The sequence below is a fragment of the Sciurus carolinensis genome, chromosome 11 (genome assembly GCF_902686445.1).
Source record: "Sciurus carolinensis chromosome 11, mSciCar1.2, whole genome shotgun sequence".
Classification (NCBI taxonomy): domain Eukaryota; kingdom Metazoa; phylum Chordata; class Mammalia; order Rodentia; family Sciuridae; genus Sciurus; species Sciurus carolinensis.
The window spans coordinates 72,789,307-72,810,685 of record NC_062223.1 but is presented as its reverse complement, the minus strand read 5'-3'; the positions used below and the strand labels follow the sequence as shown (position 1 = coordinate 72,810,685).

Sequence of the window (21,379 nt, the reverse complement as noted above, 5' to 3'; positions counted from 1 at the left end):
CATGTATAACTAAAAATAACACATTTTACAAATGTTAAAAAAAAAAGCAAATACTAGGAAATAGAATATAGTCAGAATTACAGTTGTGTTTTGGGTTAGCAGTTTAAGAAAGTGCATGTGTCCTTTAAAATTATTTAGAATCAAGCACCGCTTTCTGAAATCTTATTTTCTACATAGAAAATAAGTGGTGCCAGCTAGGAAGTTTAGAATTTAAATGGACAGGATAAACACAGAAGAATAACTTGAATAAACTGAAATCTCAACACAGAGAGATCATATTCCTTATGTATTAGATAATCGATTGAATATCTCCTTAAATTATGAGCATCTGAGCTATAAAGGTTTTTTTTTTTTTTTTCCTGATGTACCTATTTGAGGAAGACATAAATTTTTACTTCAGTGAAATTGTTATTTAAAACCTTCCTAAAATTTCTATACAGGGAGTAAGTAAGTAACAATCAAGAATTTTGAGAGGAGAAAAATATGTTCCAGATATGCCTGCGGATTTCTTTGGTCTTAACTCCATAGACAATAGGGTTGAGAAAAGGTGGGACTAACAGGTAAAGATTTGACAGGAGGATATGAACATATGGTGGGATGTGAGAACCAAACCTGTGAGTAAAGAAGGAGAAGAAGGCCAGGAGGTAGAATGGTAGGAAGACACAGATGTGAGCTGTGCAGGTATTGAAGGCCTTGACTCGGGCCTCCTTCTGGGGCAGCTGGAAGACAGTGACAAAGATTTGAACATAGGACATGGTAATAAAGATGATGTCAAATCCTAGGATGGCGAAGGCAACAAATAGGCCATAGATCTTGTTGACTCTGATGTCTTCAGCTGCCAGCTTCACAATGGCCATGTGCTCACAATAAGCATGGGAAATAACTGTAGTTCTGTAGAGTTTAAGGCGGCATTTGATAAGCAGCAGGGATGGTAATACAAGAATGGCAGCCCTTAGTGTTGCCCCAACACCAAGATGAGTCAAGAGTTGTCGGGAGAAGACAGTAGCATGTCTCAAGGGGTTACAGATGGCCACAAAGCGATCCAAGGCCATTGCCAGCAGGATGCCTGATTCAGTTGCCTGGAATGAGTGGATAAGCCACATTTGCAGCAGGCAGGCATCAAAAGAGATCTCTGGCCAATGAAACCAGAAGATGCATAACATTTTGGGAAGAATACAGGTGCTAAGTGCCATGTCTGTGGCTGCCAACATGGCCAAAAAAATGTACATGGGTATGTGGAGGCTGTTTTCATTTTTGATTATAAACAAAATGAGGGAATTTCCAGTCATAGCAACGATGTACATGGCACAGAATGGAATCCCGATCCAGCACTGCACGGACTCCAGGCCAGGAATCCCAATTAGTGTAAAAACAGAAGGCAGGAAGAATGAGCCGTTGAAAGTGAGCATGGTGACTTGGTCAGAAGAGCCACGGTGGTGCTGCTGTTTCATCTTCTAATCCATGTCAGGACTGAGGAATGAAAAATAAGAAGAACTTAATTTACTTTAAAAAATATACTATAGTTAGCTTAGGAATATGTTCTTAACTCTTTCATCACAACACTCCTCTTTAATTTTTTTCTCTTTCTTTTCAAAGTCATTGAGAAAACAACCATCAGGTTCCATGTTTCTGCATACAATGATCACACTGAATGAACAAAATTAAATTTTCTAGATGGCTACTTTCTGTTCCATGACTACTGAACCAAGAGGATTCCCTTTCTCTGTATTTGCTACTAATCATGTATTTTGTGTGTGTGTGTGTGTGTGTGACATGCAAATTGTAATAGGTACAAAAATTATTTACTTATAAAGTTTTTTCAAGAAATAGTTTCTACCTGCACCTGACAAAAAGAATCCAGAGGTGACTGAGCAGTTATCTCAAACTCAGAAGACGCATTATGCAGGCACATTTGCAGCTCTTCGGCTGGATTTCTCAGGTTAGTCGATTTATGGTCTCTTTTGTCATAAATTCCTCAGAATACATTCAAACTCATTTCTCAAGTTTCCGATGTTCCCAAACCCAAGCATTTATTTTACAACTTCTTCTATTTGTCCTCTGATAAAATATGTTTTAGTCCAAGCTTTCTCTCAGAGCTTCTTCTCACCTTCCATGTCCTGCCATGGACATGTATTTAACAGCAATGCCCACCCATGTTCTCTGCTTCTCCCTCTCCCTCCGCAATAAGTTTGCCTTTCTAAGAACAAACAGTTATTTCTCCTTAACCATTTGAAAAAGCATGGAATAATCTAAAAAGTCTTTGTTTTCTTTACAGCCTAATAAATTTTCTATCCACCCAAACTACAATTTTCATAGAAGTGAAAATTTTCTTCTCCACATTGTTTTCCATAGGTCCCTCTCTTCATCCTGTTATGTCTCTGCAGGTCACTGGCCACTCCCACCCCATGACACTACAGACATTCAGAGCCTCCATTCTTGTTACTAAGGGATTTGCTTCAGTGTAGGGGACTTGGTTTGACATCTTCCAAAGTTTAGGATATTTTCCTGCCTGATGTTTGTTTGCAATCTGTATTTCCCTCTCTTTCAAAAAGTATATCTCAGAATATGTAAAAATGTTAAATGTCACACAATGCATTTGTTTTCTTTTAGTAATGGCAAAAGTCATTTTCTGAAACCATTTAAGTAAAGTATAAAAGTGATAGAGATTGTGAGGATGGCCTGAAAACACATCATATCCATCGTTTGGCAGGGGTGTTTGTTATTGCTTTTTCCATTTGCTCCTGATAAACTTAGAATGTCTCTCCAAAACCAAAGGGCAACTGTGATGCACAGCAGGTCAACAGCGGAGCATTTGCTGCTTCCCTTTCTTTAACCTTATTAAATGATGATCAAAGTTTCCTTTCTGAGTCTTTTCATTGAGGAATTCTGATATGTTTAACCAGGTCTTCCTTCATCACAAGGTAATATCATCACACGCAAATTAGAATTTTATTTCCTAATGATTTTATTCAGATACATTTATTAAGTATTCCTTATATTCTTAGTATTGTTTAAAGCATTTGAGGAAGAAACATAAATTTATTTATACTATATTTAGGAAGCAACTACATTGTACTATATATCTAGAATTTTAAAAGTATCATTTATTTATAAAATATGTATTAATCGTCATTTACTCCCTTAAGATCATTGAAGGTTTTAGATTACTTTCTTAGCTTATGATATTGGCATCATTATTCTATACTATTAATAAAAAGAACTAAGAATCATTAAAGGTAATTTTCCTTATGTCTATATTCAATAGCATGTTTACTGAGCAAGAACAAAATGACCAATTTATATCCTCTGAGAGTTTATAGTTACAATTCAGTTAAAAGGATCAGGAAATATTCAACAGAGTATAACTGAATCAATTTGAGTTGTATAAAATACACTAAAGTTTTTAGGTGGTGTGTGCCTGTTCAGAAACTGTTCCTGTATTACTTCCTTAATATACAAGGTACATACAGTACAAGTGGTGTTAATCATGTCCATTATGTACTTCCTATCTGATATATGACCATATAAACCACAGAGGATCCTCAGATAGTAACCCAAAAAAAAATTTCATCTAAAAATTATACTTTTGCTTTTTATCAGAACGTTAATTTGAAAAATTTAACATTGCCACATGACTTATAATTGACCTGGGGTATACCTTCTTTTGGAAAACAAATCTTCCATTTCCCCACTCACATTGCAGAATTTCAAGCCATAGACTTACAAGGAACTATCCACTGAAATATAAGCAGAACCCACAGAGCAGACACTGTTGCAAGTTTTCTTATACCATAGTCTGCCCCTGTGGGATTGGGTTTCTCTAATCCCTTGTGATCCTTAAGTTCTCTCTAAGGCAAGGGAGAAAGGGAAAGTATAACATAAGTATAACATGGTTCAGAACTTAGAAGATTCCTTGTCTCATAGGAGTTCTATGTCCCTTTGTTTTTGTTTTTGTTTTTTCCACCAAACTCATATATCTATTTGAAACTTGAAACTAAAATAAGCGTCCTTTTAAAACTTTTTAAGAAGAGACAGCATTCAATGATGACACAAAATAAACCATGACACTTACTACAAAAATAATGAGCTGTAAAGGGAAATAGAAACAGCTTCACATCCTCAGATTAATCTGTGTAGACACTCGTTGACTGAGAAACAAAAGGAATATTTATAAATCTAATTCCAGTGTGATTAACAGTGATTTTCTTCATAGGTTCATGAAAGGGGCCAACTTTAGAAAGTGCACCACATGACCCCCAAATCCTTCGAGGTTCCAAAATTCTTTTAGTTGAATTTGGGTGACATAATTCTTTCCTGTATCCATCATGGTCTCACCAAGTTGCTCTTGCTATGTTTATAATTTTGACCTAAATAAATGTATCTTCAATAATTTTATTGTCAATTATTTAATTTCAGACATAATACTGCAGTCTCTTATTTGCTTAGTTGAAAGAAGAATATGTACCTTAGAAAAGGGAGTTTAAGAGTTGAACTCAGAGAATCAAAGAGGTAAATGATGGTTACCAGAGGCTGGGTAGGTAGGGGGATTGAGATGTAGATCCAAAGAAAATTTCAGTTAGGCACAATAATAGAGGTGTATGGTATATCATGGTGAGTCCAGCTAATAACAATATATTGTACACTTTAAAAATGCTAAGATTACATTTTAAGTCTCATTACCAATCAACAGGTGAGGAAATACACAGGCTAAATATCTCAATGTAGCCATTACACGCTGTATATGTTGATTAAAATATCACAGTCTACACCATAAATTTATACAGTGTATATGTGTTAATTAGGAAAAACTTAAAGGAATTTAAACCTTTAGCTTGAGGAAAAGGAGACAGAGGATTCCAGTTCTTTGGGTAGCACAGGAAATGGGCTACCAAGACTGGATTGCATGCACATGTTTGAGAGACACAATGGTGACATAGAACAGACACAGCTTTTGTCTCGTGTCATTGCAAATGCCTGATTTAATAGACCTTCTCTTTTGCATTTAAAGCCATTTAGACTAGACCTTCTGATTATTCATCTGTTTTCATTTATTTATTTATTTTGGTCCTGGAGATTAAACTAGGAGGACTTTACCACTGAGCCACATGCCCAGTTCTTTTTATTTTGAGACAGGATCTCACTAAGTTGCCCAGGCTGGTCTCAAACTTAAAATCCTCCTGTCTTAGACTCATGAGTCTGGATTTACAGATGAGTACCAAAATGCTTAACTAGTTTTCTTTATTGGTGGTGAAATATTTTAATAATATATCATTTATTATACAAAATGTCCATCATTTGAATTTCCCTTCTGTTTCTTCAAGATTATGACCAAGGTTATATTATTTCTTAATTGGATACCAGAGAATAATATATTGTTTCTTTGTTCACTATATCATTAATCATGTGATGTTTACATGTTGTAAAATTAATGATGTTGGCTTCAATCACTAGGTTAATGGATGCCATCTCTGTACTTTGTTGCTATGTCACTATTTTTCTTGTTGTAATTCATAGAAATCTGTGGATAGATACTTCGAAACTATTTAAATAGCTGCTCCTCCTAAAACTTTTTATTCTACTGATGAATTTATGAATTCGTCATACTTTATATTGGTTTTCATTGCATAATAAAAAAGAACTTGCTCTTCAGCCATTTAATTATTATGCATTACTTTGCTCATCTCAGTGGCTTTACAAAATCTGACATTGTATGATGGACTAAAATCAATTACCATTATTATTCATTTTGGAGCTGCAAATTTCCTAAATTTAATTTAGAGGAACCATCTCACAGAAGATAATGGATCCTTTCGTTACAGAGCTGAGGCCTTCTGGGAAACTGAAGAAGCATGAACATCCCCTCTTCAAACCTTGTTTCTTACAAGTCTGGAATTCCAAATGGGAAGGTCATGGGAAGGTTGTGGTGCTTCTCTACAGCCTGAACAAAACTGGGGATGGGGCCACTGAGAGTGGCCAAGGTATTTATAGTATAATCATTGGAAAGGAAAGACTAATGTATAAATGCATTCCAGTGTCATGTACAATTAATTAGAACAACAAAAAAAAAAAATTAAAAGAAGACTAATATGTAACTAGAAAGGATAGACTGGGGATGGGTCTGAGACAAGAGGAAGGTGCTTCTGAGCTTCTGCCTCAAGCCCTCCCAGGAACAATGAACTCAAATTTGGAGAGTCCCTGGGAACCATGGAGATGAGTTGAGGTTCCTGCTCAGTATTTGACAGTTGCACATATAAAAGCACCCAATGTGGGATTTACTGTCCATGAAGTGGCTGAAGATTGGTGACCAGCTGGTTTGGGGGATTTGGGCCACTGATACGTTCTCCCAAGAGCAACGGCCTTTTGTCTCCAAAGTTGAATCTAGTGACAAGTGACAGCAGTGGGAGGTGACATTTGGTGTCTGTTTCCCATGGTCACATTGTGACCTCCAGTCAGACTATGGCATAATTGTTTTTAAAGTCAGAGACTCCCGGGGCCTGGGTGAGGTGGTGGAATGGGGTCAACTATGCAGCTAATTCATATTTTTATTTCATTTGGGATGAAAAAGTCTGACTTTTATTTTATTTTGTGAAATTCTTGTTGAGCTAAACAAAGTCTGGGTAACTAATGTTGATTTGCCTCAAAAATCCAAGTTTTTCCAACTACCGTGTAGCAGTTGTGTGTTTAACATGCTGTAGCTTTTTCTCCCTTGGGGGCACATATGAATAGGACATGTAGATGTGGACTCTAAACTGTGATTTTCTTGTAACTATTTTGAAATGGTACATTTTTCTAAAGTTCGTTTTACTTGTACAGAGCATCACTTTTTTATTTTTTCAGAATCCAAACTCTCTTTATTAACTGTAAGATCCAGTAAGATCTGGGGTTAGATTTTCTAGACACGGCTGGCCTACCGGCCTCTGGTGCTCAAATTTCCAGCCCTTGGACTGGACATAGGGTTTGGTGTGGCTGTGTGGGGTCCCAGGATCCATGCCCAAGTGCGGGTACACCTCTTGGCCCTTGCAAGGACCAGAGAGCAGGACTGTACCACAGACCTTGGGGGAGTCCAGGGCCAGCTGGTCAAAGGTGAGGATCTTGCCCCCAGCCTTGAGGATGCAGCTGCAAACTTGGTTGCTCACAGGCAGTGCACAGACCGTCAGTTTGGGCAGCTCCTGAACACGCACATCATCAGTTATGGTCCCCACGACCACAGCTGTTTTGTTTTCTCAGTCAGGAAGCTTCATCTTCCAGATCATCCGGGAGAGGGAGAGAGGTGGCCTATTGGTGTGACTCATGAACAACATCTTCAGTGCAACTTGTTTGAAGGTGGAATTGGTCCATCTAGCCAAAAACCTGTACAACTTGACCAACAGCCTTAGATAGATGTCCTGGTTCTTGGGCTCCTTTCCTCGAACCTTTCGGTCTTTGTTGTGGCAAATGTCGACTCCTCCGTGCAACACCCCGTGATGTGCACCACCTCTGAATTACTTCTTCCCAACTTGCTAACCTTCCAGATAACAGCATGTTTCCAAAGAAAAATGAAAGGACACTGGGGCACAGGCCGGAAAGTACCAGCGCAAGGTGGGTAGGGGGCTGAGACTCAAATCGAGGCCCAGATGGACCACATATCCAGGCATCTGATTCTCGACTGCTACAGAACAAAACTGACAGGTTCAGGAAAGGGCAGCAAAGGCAAATGGCTAAACGTGGGTACAGCACAGCTCCTAAGCCGGATTCCTGGTGCCACCATTCCCTGGCTTGGGGGTGGGGGGCTATCTACCGCTCTGCACCTCAATTTGATCATCTCTGCAATGGTGGCAGTAAAACAGGACTGTGGGACTCTGACCCACCCCTGGTCTCCCGGACCCTGGAATAGCCCTCCTGCCTCAAAAGTCACCTCCTTTGGCGACTCCACGGCACCCCTGTGTCCCTCCAACAAGCCGCTACCCCAAGACCGCCGAGGATGGTGGCAGATAGGCAGGCCTTGGATGTCACAAGGCTCACTCACCATGATCTTTTTTTTTTTTTTTTTAAGAAAAATGACCTGAAAAATATTTTTTAAAGACTTACAAAAAACAAATATACAAAATGTAAACATGGAAAAAAACAGATTCTTGTGATGAAATCTGTCTGTCACCTAACATTTTCACTACATCCAAATGATACTTTGAGTGCCTCCTTTCTGGCAAAGCATTTGATTTCCAAATTACTTTGTATTTTTTTAGCCCAAACCACAGAAGCAGTTCTTTTTCCAGTGGCTCTATCTCTTAGCAAAGAAACACTGCTAATTCAAGATTCTGAAAGGAATGTTGCTCATCACCATTGCTTGGTCAGTACTTGTTGTTTATGTCAGTGGACACAGGTAGGAAACACACTCAGAAATACACACATACATGCAACTATAGAACTAGATTTATGTTTGCATATCTATTAAAAATAATGAATCCATGCAGCTTCAATGACAAATCCGAATCCATAAGTTCATTTTAGTTCCAAACATTTTTATAAAAGCAATTCTCCAATAGTATGGCAATTATTTTTAATTATCGTCAACATGTCTCATTTCTCCAAGAGCATAATAACCACCAAGTAATTTGCATATTTCTAGTCAATATCAATGTGAAAAGCAAACATAACAAATGCTTAGTATTTGTTTACTTAGAATTATATATTTTTATGTTTCATTAGTTCTTTTTATTTATACTCTCTTTTGTAACTGTGTAATGTCAGCAAAATGTGTGGATCTTACGCTTATATTGTGACATATTATATTCACTATTCCTTCTTGATACAGAACTTCTCCTTAAACAGAATTATCTTCCTGATGTCCCTTTCCTCCTCTGCAGAAGAAAGCACAAGTTTTAAAAATTTCTACTTTGGATACATTTTGTATGTTTTAGAATATTATCTAAAATTAAAGATGGTGGAGATGCACTAAAATTTCAAGGTAACCTTTCAAAACTAAACAGTTTAGATGAATGACAGCAGAAACATCAGAAGGGTCAATGCATAATGGCTCCCTCACATGAAAACCAACAATAAAAAATGTCAATATATTGACATAATATTCTTAAATTTGACTCTATGCCTACAAACCTAAGTTACTTTTAACTTGACCTTTTATTTAAAATTTTTCTGAATCCTAATGACAACTTTAATCCTAAGGCTGTAGTAGTTTTATTTTTAAGGGCATTTTGATATCTAAAAAAAAAAATCTGCCCCTTTTAAAAAATTCAATCCAAAGAGCTCTAATAAACTTTGATATTTAGTCTCAAAGATTCTCCAAAGATAGCTCCCACAGTTTGCAATATAATCTTTAGCAGCCATACATATCTGATAAAATAGTCAGGTGCATAAGATCACCCAGGTTATCTACCAATTCTGTGACATTCAGGCCTGTATTTCTTACATATGCAGTGATTTTAATCTGGTTAATCAATTTATGGATGTCGGCACACATGTGAGTATTTTACATGATCTTTTCAAAAACAATCCTTGACTTAGGTTTGTAGAAATAATCAACTAGTTCTAAGTTTCAGACCATTAGTTTAGAAAAAACTCCCCATCTGTTCATTAATTAAATATCCCTGATTAATTTAAAAGCATACTATTTTACATCTGCTGAGAGGGTATGCTGTCACAGTCCCAGTAGACACATACATTAATGAGTGTTGTAGAGATAAGCCCTCTGCTGACACATTCTATCTGATAAAGGACCAACAACTTCACACAACATTATTGGCCATTTTTTTGGTATTCATTTTTTCCAGTCTCCCCACATTATATCCTGCAATCTAAATATCTGCAAAATATGTGTAGTTAACTTAAACTACAGTCTCTATTTGAAATCTCTATTATCGACCTGATTTGTTATGCCTTTCTTTTCTTGGCCATTCATTTATCATTGATTAAAAAATCACACTACTAACTAAAAACCACAACTCTTTCTTCTCTCTTTATCTTTCCCTCCTTTGATCGCTTTCTATCTTCTTTTCCTTCATTTTCCCAAAAATAGACATTTACAAACTCAGGAAACTTTAGCCATATGTCAAATTTACTACTGTATAACTAGTCTCTTGTGCATTATTTATAATATTGCTTTTATAATAATTGAGAGTGTAATTAATAAGTAAATAGTAGAAGGAGTTGAAAAATATTGATGTGTATCCAGGTGAAGTGGCACATGCCTGAAATCTCAGGGACTCATGAGTCTGAGGTCAGAGAACCACAAGTTTGAGGCTGGCTTCAGGGACTTAGTGAGGCCCTAATTAGGAAGACCCTGTCACAAAATTAAAATAAAAAAGGTTGGGGATGTAGCTTTATGGTAGAGTTCCCTGTGTTCAATCCGCAGTATGCCCCAAATAATATATATACATGTATATGTATATGAGTGTTTATGTATATTTTATATGTATATGTGTGTGTGTGTATACACATATGCATATACATATACATATATCTAGAGAGAGAGAGAAATGGGGGTGGGTGATGGAACACAAGGTACTCCTTGACTTTGTGCCTACAATGTCCCAATGACCCTGGGAAAATATTTAAACTTTATACTTTATCTCATGAGATCTATGAAGTTTATTTTTTGAAAAAGGCAACAGTCGAAATATACTTCCTTTACTTTAACAAATTATTTGTACATTAAATATAAAAAGAGTAAATAACTTGTTTTTAATGAGTGCCTGCCTACTCCAAAGCAGTGAGCCTTGGGTGCATTTAAATTTGTGACAGATACATAATTCATAAATCATTACAGAGAAAAATTCAAAGAAGCAGAACACAAGCATTGACTAAAACTTTTTGAAAAATATTTTAAATGGGATATCTTTCTTATTTTGTTCTTTTTACATGTCTCAATCTCATTCCTTCAGTAGGATCTACAAACCTCATTGACTGCAATCTGTTTATAAACCAATTAACTGGGAGACTCAGGTATCTCAAATAACATGGTATTTTTGTTGTTTCTTTGAGAGACAATTACTATTAAACAAAAAGTAAAGGAGGCAGGTATTAATCAATCGGGATTTGATGAGCAGCACAGTTTTACCACATTAGTACGGATCTGCTTGGTCTTTACACCATAGACCAGTGGGTTTAGAAATGGAGGGACCAGCAAGTACATGCTAGAAAAGAGAATATGGATATAAGGGGGGATGTGAGAACCAAACCTATGTGTGAAGAAGGAAAAGAAGGCCAGGAGGTAAAACTGGAGAAAGACAAAGATGTGAGCTATGCACGTATTGAAGGCCTTAAGTCTGGCCTCCTTCTGGGGCAAGTGAAAAACTGTGACAAATATCTGGCTGTAGGAAAAAGTGATGAATGTGAGGTCAAACCTTATAACAGTAAATGCCACAAACAAACCATAGATTTTGTTGACCTTAATATTTTCTGCAGCTAGTTTCACGACGGCCATATGTTCACAGTAGGTGTGGGAGATGATTGTGGTGTGATAAAATTGAAGTCGATACTTTATCAGAACAATGCATGGGACTGAAAGAATGGCGGCCCTAAGTATTACAACAGTTCCTAGTTGAACAACCAGCTTGAGGGTAAAGATGGTGGCATGCCTTAGTGGATAACAGATGGCCACATACCGGTCCAGAGCCATGGCTAGCAGGATGCCTGACTCTATACACTGGAATGTATGAATGAGCCACATTTGAAACAAGCAAGAGTCAAAATAAATATCTGGTGCATGAAACCAGAAGATTCCAAGCATCTTGGGCACAATGCTGCTAGCCAGGACAGTATCTGTGACTCCTAGCATGCCTATTAAAATATACATGGGCTCATGGAGGCTGGGCTCTGATTTGATAATAAACAGAAGCAAAGAATTTCCAATCACAGCCATGATATACATGGCACAGAATGGGATTCCAATCCAGCACTGCACAGACTCTAGGCCTGGGATCCCAATTAATGTCAAGATAGGAGGCATGAAGACTGTCACATTGGAAAGGAACATTGTGTTCTTGAACTTCGTGATGTGAACAAAAGAATTTTCTCAGTGGTATTGCACTTTACTTTCTGTTTTCATCCAAAGTCATTATATAGAATTTCTCTGATTTTAATAGAACTCCAAGATCATATCATCCACCTCATTCCTATCATAGAATAGAAAATAAAGCTCCATAAAAACATACCACTGTTTTTAGAAAGGGTATCCACGTGTACTGTGCCTGAATAAGGTGGTACATGCATGGCAGGTCCTTTGCATTAGAACCAGCAAAATCACCTGGGTACAGGATTAAACTATTGACCAGTCTGATATTTCCTTGCCATACCTGTGGACACACACAGAAAATATTTTCATTGGATATTTGCTTTTAATCAGAGTTTAGGGAGTCTCTACATATCCCACATTTCATCTACTTGCCTAGTACTATATTTCCAATTGACTTTAAGTGAAGAATAGTCTTTTTGGTCTAGCAAATGCTTAGACTCTTACCAGAACATTAATATAAAAATATTCTGTGGAACAGGCTACAGATAGAAATAGTTAAAATTCAAAAGCATAATACATTTATATATCTATATGTGTTTACATCATCTGGAGGGTGTATATCATTTCACAATCTCAGGTATAAACAAAGTAATAGAAAATAAAGGATTAAAATTAGATTTCATAAAAGGAATCAATAATGTACTAGACAAGGAAAGAACACAAAGGACTTTGTGATAACAAATGTTTCAGAAGGGGACTATAGAATAACTGAAGAAAATTTAAGGACTTATCTTCTCTGAAGACTGAATTTTCTCAAAACTTGTTCTGTGACATCTTATATGTAAGTTCTCATTGCGACATGGTGGCACATGCCTGTAATCTCAGCAAGTTTGGGAGCTGAGACAGGAGGATTGCGTATTGAAAGCCAATCTTGGAAACTGAACAAGACCCTGTCTGGAGAAAAAAAAAATCTTGAAAATAGCACATTAAAAGTTACATATTTTGAATGAAGAAATTCTTAAATTTATGTTGAATAAGTATTTATGATTTTATGAAAATAGAATTAGGTTCTTTCTTCTTTTTCCCCAAGACTTTCCAAAACATTGCATTATGCCAGCAGACTCATGAATCACTTATTCTTATATTCAATATGAATAATATGCCAGATATTCAAAAAGCAGATGTGGTCAATGCTGCTGAACCTCTGGTGAAAGAATGAGTTCATCAGGGGACATGTATTTCAGAGACATTAGTCACTTAACTCAATATTGTGATTTCCACAGGTTTGCAAATCTCAAATCTATGACATCTATAAGTTACTTTTTCTAATAGGAGTAACTTTTTTCTTTTCCAAAGATGATCAGTTGGAAAAGCAATCCTCCTGGAGTAAGCACAGTGTCTGACTTATTGAAAAATAAAGAGACAATGTGTGAGCATTACCTGACAGGTAGATAGTTGGGTGGTGAGCAGGGGAGCATGTAAGTACCTAGTGAGTTAAACGGAGCTATTGTAATAGGAAACACTGGTAAAAAATAATTGTGGGGTTATCTTACGGATAGGAAGGTTTACTCCCTACTTGTTGTGAGATGGCTGAACTCTTACCAGGTACCTGTAGAGAATTGTCAACTCTTCATATCACTGTCAGTCCTCACTCATCATTTTTTCTCCTCCGTGGATTCCAGTCTCATTCCCTTGAGTTTTGTGTTGTGTGCTCTGTGTAACAGAACACAGTTAATCTCATGAACCCTAATCCATTCGATGCCAGGGTTATCTGCCAGTATGAACCTGTGGACATCCCTGGGATTGTTTCTCACATTTTTCTTTTGTCTCTGCAAATGGACACATTTCCTTCTCTCTACATCTGTCTGAGACCATGTCTGTGTGTCCATCCTCCAACGAAACTCATAGCAAGTTCTGTAACCTTCTGAGACACAGTATAAATTTCTTGAGGCTGAATTGTAGAAGAAAGCTCTTGGTCACTGATTCTAATGTTCTCTATCAAGTGTGTGGAGAAGATGGCAAGGTTATAAACATGGCATGAGGGATTTCCTCATCCCTAGTTGAAGCCTTGAGGGAGCTAGTGAATTTTAAATTAGTCCTTTAGGGTTCATGCACAGGTAATATACCTGAAGTTATTCTACATTTGTAGAAATTTCCTCACTTTCTCCTCTTTTATTCCATTCCTGATAGGATAAATGCAAAGAAATTGATATGCAAAAGATTTATTCCTTTAAATTGAGTTCTTTTTCTGCTGTCCTTACTTAACAACAAATAAAAAATAGAAAGTCCTCTTAAATGCTGACATGTTCCTTTTCCAGTTCCACTCTATCTTTATAAATTTTTGTGATACTTTCTTCATTAAAGCAAAGTTTTTCTCTTTCTTTCTAAAAGAAAAGTGTGCTCAAATTGATTTACCTCTTCATCATGCATTTACCTGTTGTTCTACAGTCTCATTCTTTCATGTTTTATTTTATTAAGACCCTTTTTTAGTAAATTAAATACCAATACCAAAATGTTTAACTATAGCAGACATATCCACATCCTACCATATATAAGTCTAAGCATGTCATTGCACTTGTCACTAATATTTTATTCATCCCTCCTTATCACCCTTTATCTTTGCTGCTTTTCTCCCTTCTGTTCTGTCAAAAATCAGTTGTGATAGGATCCTGTATGTGAGGGAATCATGCCGTGTGCTTTGGATGCAAACACACAAATGCCACAGACTTTAGTTATGAGTCCTATAAGTTAATATGCCATTCGTTGTGAAAGCCTCTGAGAAATTTAAGAGTTTTATGCACTTGGTATCTATCTTTCTCACTGAAGATTTTTCACTAAGTTTCTACACTTTCCTATATGTAGCTAACTAAGAGGTACTTGATGTAATGTGGGGACACTTGCAAATTTAATAAAAATGGACAATATTCACAATGGATTTCAGGGATCCAAAGAGTGAAGGATGAGGACATAAGGCATCTAATGTTCTCTTTCTGTGAAGAAAAGGAAAAGAATGGTATTGCTTTAGGTTGACTGGAATTGATCTAAGAAGTCAAGACATCTGTACTAATCTTCAGTTTCATAAATCATCATCAAATAATTTCCACTACTTTGACTCCTTCCTCTTCTGTTCTACTAATTTTATTTAAATTTTGGAATGCCTCAAAGTTCTATCCTGAGTCCTATCACTCTAAACTTCATAAATTTGCTATTGATTCTGTCTGCTCAAAATAATTTAGGTATTACTTTCATTATCCTAAGTCCTATAATATTATTTCCATCTCACATTTTTCCTTCTTTTGTGTATGTCCCATCCAAATTTCAGTTATAAGTACATTCTTTCAAAAACTGTCACTCACCACTTCATTTAGCTTCAGAGTAGACACAAATTATCTAATTAATTTCAGTTTACATATAAAGTTTGTAAACACCTTCACACATGGATCAGAGTCTGTTTTAATAATTTTTCATTAATCTACTACTCATTTATTAAAGGAGCATTATTCTTAATCTGTTTCCCTGGAATACATGGGTATGTATTGATTCTGAAAACAGCCCATCTGATTTCCTAAATCTTTAGCAGAGTAAAACCTGTTAAACCTATTTCTCTCCTTTTTAAAGGAGAAAATTTCATTTTAAAATATTGTAAAAATGATTAATAAATTGAATGTCTATTATTAATCTCTTAAGTAGAACATCCAAAACATATCCATTTATTCCATAGTGTTTTATTACATAGAAGTGCATGACTCAACATCAGGACCTTATGTCCCTGACAGGATTACAATGACATCATGAATTCTACTTCAATGATTCATTTTGCTAAGAGATAAAACATGTTAATGAAATACCATCTTATACCTACTTTTTAGATCTAAATACCAAGAAATGTGTCTCCTTTTTCTCTTTGACCTGCAATTTATCCAAAGACTGATTTGAGCTGAATTTGCTCTCCTTATTCTTTCCTTTTTCCTAATTGTCCCCCTCCTCATGTTTCTACTCATCTCTAAATGTATATGTTTGTTTTACTAATTTGCACTTTACAATTTTACATTTTGTTGTGATATTTCTGTTTTGTGTTTAATTGTGCTCCTTATAGACTGGGATGCCTGGGAAGCAAACTTTGATGGGAGATTTGTGGAGAAGATTAATTAAAAATCAAGGCTCGAATCAATGTCATTGATAAAAAAATGGAAAAAAACTTACAAGAGGAGTTGTTTTGCAGTCTTGTTCTGAACTATTTTTACAGAGTGTTCTGTAGCTTGGATGCAATTTAGAGTTGTCCAATTTGGGATAAGGGTGCTAAGTCTTATGACCTCACATCAGTCATTGAATGCATCATTGTAGCAGAAAAGGCAAACATCCCAAATTTCTATCTATAACTGTCAGAATGAATCAATGACCCATTCAACTGGAGGCAGCCCAGTATAATCCAGTTATTACCATTAAGTGGCCTGTTTATCTTACTATGGAATTATACCAGGTCAGGGTCAAGCTGACATTCATTCACAGATGTAGCTGGGTCATCAGTCAAAGTAGAATTGCAAGGACCATTCGTGGTCTCCTTCTTTGCCATCATGGCTATACCATTTATAGGTGTATTAAACAAACACCAGTGTATTTAATAACAGTTTCTGGAGGATATCAAATTTTCATTCTGTTTTTCTTTCGTGGTTTATCTCTTCTTCCATATTGTCTTCTCTTTCAGAGAATGCCCTCTGGTTGGCAATAATATGCAATAAGAAAGTTTTTACACTTTGCTCTTTCTCCCATAAACCTTTCATATCCATTGAATCAAATGACTTCTTAATTTTCTAATTTTTCTCCTCCCAAGTCTGTGACTAGCTGGCCTAATATTTGCCACTTCCCATAAACCACTACATACTCCAACCAGTGATCCTTCAATTTCACACTAAATTGATGACCAGATGCAATGCTAAAAATTCTGCCATTGATCATATTTCAATATCCAAGATCATTCCTAATAAAAAGCAAGCATGAATTTTTAAGTTTCTATGCACAAATCAAGCTAACTACTCCATGAACCAATATTAAGAATTTTCTCTTTCTGTCACCTACTCATAAAAGATTCTGTATATGACCATAAATGTGAGTTAATGGAAAGGTGTTGTTATAATATTTGAAGGATGACATAGGAATCAGGGCTACTGTTTGTACAGTCTGACTATGCCTACCAGGCATGTTTAGAGGTCTATTTTTAATATGCTGCTTTCATTGTGTGCTGGAGTTTATAGCTTATGGTTTATGACTCATGTCAAAAAGTGATGGGTAATTCTTCCTATATTATTCATTTTTGTTCCATGTTGAGAATCTATTTTAGTACCCCAAAAAAGTAACATAATAACAGCTCTTCTTAAGAATATGTGTAAGTTCCATTGTAAATATATGTCCATGCCCCAGAAATCTTGATTTCTGAGTTATGATTCACAACTGGGGCATGCCATTTCTGCCACATGACACTTTTACAAATCACTAATATGTAGTACATCATATTATTTGACAAAGATGATGCTTTTACCACACTCTGAACCTGCTTGAACAACCTTGCTATCTGGATCATATTCAGCATTTTATGCTTCTTAACAAGTGTTTTGAGTATAAAATATGCTTTCTAATCAACTCAAAAAGCAAGAGTTTTGGCGTTCTTCTTTGTGGTAGAGGGTGAAAGTTGCATTCATTTTTTTTTCTTTAATTAGAGAATTGTCCAAAATATTCCTGTGCCCTGGCCCCATCTCTCAGTCCTGGTCATTAATTCAGATGGGGGATTGAGAAAAGTCAAAGAGACAAACATAGAGAGGAAAAGCTGAGGCCAGGTGAGACATCTCCCTCTAATGAAGGATGATCATCCAGAGCTAGTAAAACATGTTTATTATACAGGTTTCATCAAAAGGTTATTCATGGGAATGTCTCAGTAAAATAGGCAGTGTGAAGGATGCAGGACTGGCAAGACATGAGGGTTATCTTGCTATGCTCAAAATTCTCTATCCCTGGCAGTTGGTGCCTGAACTCAAGGTTCTGACTGGCTCTTTTGCAAGGAGCCTCCTCAGGCCAGCCTATCCTTAGCAACTGGGCCATCTTTATCTGTACCTTTGCACAAGAATTTCCCGGTGCAACTGCAGCCATGAGGCAATCAGAAATCATGGTTCAAGTCCCTGCTCTCCACAGTCCTGGGCACTTTCTATCTAAAGGATATGATTGTTTTATGAACACCTGAGTTGTTATAGGTTTTATCTCCCTCCCCAGTAGGAAAGCATATTTCACTAATGTGCACAAATGCCACCCATTCTTTTAAATTCAGTCAGATTAGCATGATGTGATTAATACAGTGGTCAGTATAGTAGGCTATGGGATATTGAGACAATCCAGGTTTTCCCAATGACAGACGGAACAAAAGCTAAGAAAGCTTTTATATGGGAAGGTAAATACATTGTCTTCTCTGTATCCCTTCTGTATGCCAGATATCTATTCAACTTGCAAATGCATGGAGTTTAGCTTTCTGTGGCTCTTCTCTACTCTTGCCATTTAAGTCTTAGTCTTCATTTTAATTTTCTTTGTGCCTTCACTTCAGGGAACAGAAGACTTTTGTCCTTCTACTCATGAGAACCTATGGATAACACATTTAGTTTTCTTAAGTTTTTATTTTCTAGTTTTTTAAAAAATACGTCTATAAATAGATATTATTTGAGAGTAGCATTAGGTTCATAGCAAACTACAGAAAATTTTCATATAACCCCCACTTTAAAGCACACAAGGTTTTCCCCATGGCAGAGTGGTACATGGTATAGTGGAAAGATGCACCAAATGGAAGCATCATCAACCTAGGTCCAGGGTTTGCCTTAGGTATACTCTTGAAATTGAACATTCTGTGTACCCTGACAAATGTATAATGGCATGTATTCATTGCAATATCACACAGAATAGTTTCTCTGACCTCAAAGTCTTTGTACTCCACCTATTCATCCCTCCATCCTATGAATGCCTGGAAATTCCTCATCTACATATTGTCTCCATAGATACCTTTATGCTAATTGTCAATGAATCACTTCAGCTTTTCATTATGTTTTTCTAATGTAGCAATCAACTTTAATAATAACCATAAAGTCCTCACTACTTTTAGTTACTATTTTTCCTATATTTTTAAAATGTGTAACTTTTCATATTTTTCCACCATTACAGTATTTCAGAATTCCTGAGAGTAGCCAGAAACTGTGTGTGTTGTATTGACACTAGTGATGATTTCCCCATTTCCTATCAGTCATTGGATTAGATTGCTGGATTCCTTCATTAGATAAGACTTGAAACTAAAACTCTTAGATGAAAACATAGGGGAAAAACTCCATAATATTGATCTAAACAATGGTTTTTTCATATGATCCTGAAATCACAGGCAAGCATTGGATTTCTTCTCTTGATGCTCTGTGTTTTTTGTCACTGAGTATTATCATTTTTGAGGTCACTGAGGGCAGAGTAAGTCATAGAAGTAACTTTTATTCTTCAGTACATTTAGTCTCCTGAATCTGCCTCCAGGGACAAGTTGCTAGTCTCTCACCTAAACAATATATCCTGACTCTGGGATTCTCATTTTTTGACAAGTAAACTATCCAACTTCTCACTCATGTGAGTTACTATTCTCACTTTATCAATCTCAGCACCTTAGATTATTTTGTTTTTGCTTTGTTGATTCTACGTGGGAGAGCATATTCATTTTCTTAATTCTCCCCAAGATTTATGATAGTCTTTTGGTGTGTGTGGGGCATCATTTTTCACTAGCTGAAGAAGGTTTAGTGGGTAAGGAGACAAAATAACATGAAAAGTCCTCTTCGTATTTTCTAAAGATATGACTCAGTTATGCTTTGAGTACCAAAATATTAATATTTAAAATGTATGGATCTCAGTTCCTGTTCAAGCATGACACTTTCTCTAACATCTTAAGGAATTTACCTTATCTGTAGATTCATTGTCTATGAAATACAGACATGGTTATTCACATTTAAATATGAATAAACTTATAGAATTATTTTGATGGAGTATATGTGTCACAGCAGAATGACTAAAGCATAGTAGAGGAGAAAAGCAACTACTCTGAAGTTTAATGTGGTGTGAAACTCAAATATTTTGCTATTTGAAGGTAAATCTAAGCAATGTGCAAATGTTGAGCAGAGTCTGAGTAGTATGAATTAAGAGACTTTCTGTCTTCTTCAGTTCTAGCACAACAAACAATATGGGAAAGTTCATATGGGAAAGTGTGTGTGTGTTTCAGAGAGGAAAAGCACATTCTCAATGCATTATCTTTGGTTTTAGAGAGGAGATTGTAAGAATGTGTATTGAAGAATAGATATTCAGTAGATTAGACACAAGTGAATGAATGGAAGGGAGGAGTATAGGAAAAGGAAAGAGAGTGGAACGAATCAAATAGTTTTCCTGTGTACCTATATGAATACACCATCACTATGGTGTGAATTCCACCATCATATACATCGATAAAGGGGGTACTGACTAAAATAAAATATATTCCATGCTTGTATAATTATTTAAAAATGAGTTCTATAGTTCTGTATAAATAAAAAGAAATTATACAATTTTTTAAAAATGTGTATTGATTTGGAGGAATTTGGTGTAGTCTGGAGACAAGCTAATAGATAACTTCATGTGTGATCACAACCTTTTTAAGTGCAAAGTTCTGTGTAAATGGTCTAGTTAGTGTTCTGTTGGATTTTCTTTTTAGTTTTTCTAAAATTTTCTTTGTTGTTGCTAGGTATGGAATTTTCCAACCTTTTACTCATTCAGTAAATCTTCTATTAGATACCAGGATGTTCCTTCGATGATTTTAGACTAACATCCCAAATGAGTAGGGGAAAGTAACTTTTAAATCATCCATGTGTTCTCATGTGGGTTAATTTAATATTGGTTACTATTTTTATATTCAATATTATCTATTCATTCAATCTATATGTTTTGTGTTTTTATGCAATAGAATCAACTGAGCTATCAGTGAATCAGACAATGTATAATTTAGACATAATATTTTAATTCATGAAATATGTTACAGCAAAATAATTTTAATATGGTGACTTCCTGTCATTGGTCTATGTGTTTGTTGATTACAGTAGAAGTGTTTTATATTTCAGCAAAAATTCAGTTTAACTATAACAATATTCAATGACTTACCACTCCTATTTCCTAGCTCTACATAGGAAAAGTCAATTCGTATTAGCCCCCCTAAATATTTCCACTTTATTGGTTTTTCTTTGTGTCCTTAAGATAAGTTAAAATACATGGTGGTAAAATGTCTGGAAATGTTGAAAATAAAGTAGTTTTCAAAATCTTTTGAGTACCTTAAGAAAACTTACTGGAAACTTTTGGCAGATACTACACTTTTAAGTGTTTGAGGTACTTTTATAAACTTTTTTG

The 21,379-nt window shown here is 35.9% G+C and overlaps 2 protein-coding genes and 1 pseudogene across 2 annotated transcripts; all 3 read right to left on the bottom strand.

The window, feature by feature from the left end:
• Positions 1 to 458: 458 nt before the first annotated feature.
• LOC124960324 (olfactory receptor 52A5-like) lies at positions 459 to 1,409 on the bottom strand. The gene has a single exon (XM_047519046.1). It carries the CDS (start codon positions 1,407 to 1,409, stop codon positions 459 to 461), a length of 951 nt encoding a protein of 316 aa, XP_047375002.1.
• A 5,445-nt stretch (positions 1,410 to 6,854) lies between these two features.
• On the bottom strand, positions 6,855 to 8,008 carry LOC124959555 (ribosomal protein L18-like; annotated as a pseudogene).
• A 3,012-nt stretch (positions 8,009 to 11,020) lies between these two features.
• On the bottom strand, positions 11,021 to 11,971 carry LOC124959554 (olfactory receptor 52A1-like). The gene has a single exon (XM_047517965.1). It carries the CDS (start codon positions 11,969 to 11,971, stop codon positions 11,021 to 11,023), a length of 951 nt encoding a protein of 316 aa, XP_047373921.1.
• Between the last annotated feature and the right edge of the window lie 9,408 nt (positions 11,972 to 21,379).

Excerpts from the sequence above, each read along its gene's own strand:
- LOC124960324 (XM_047519046.1), bottom strand. The coding sequence starts at position 1,409 with ATGCTCACTTTCAACGGCTCATTCTTCCTGCCTTCTGTTTTTACACTA.
- LOC124959554 (XM_047517965.1), bottom strand. The coding sequence starts at position 11,971 with ATGTTCCTTTCCAATGTGACAGTCTTCATGCCTCCTATCTTGACATTA.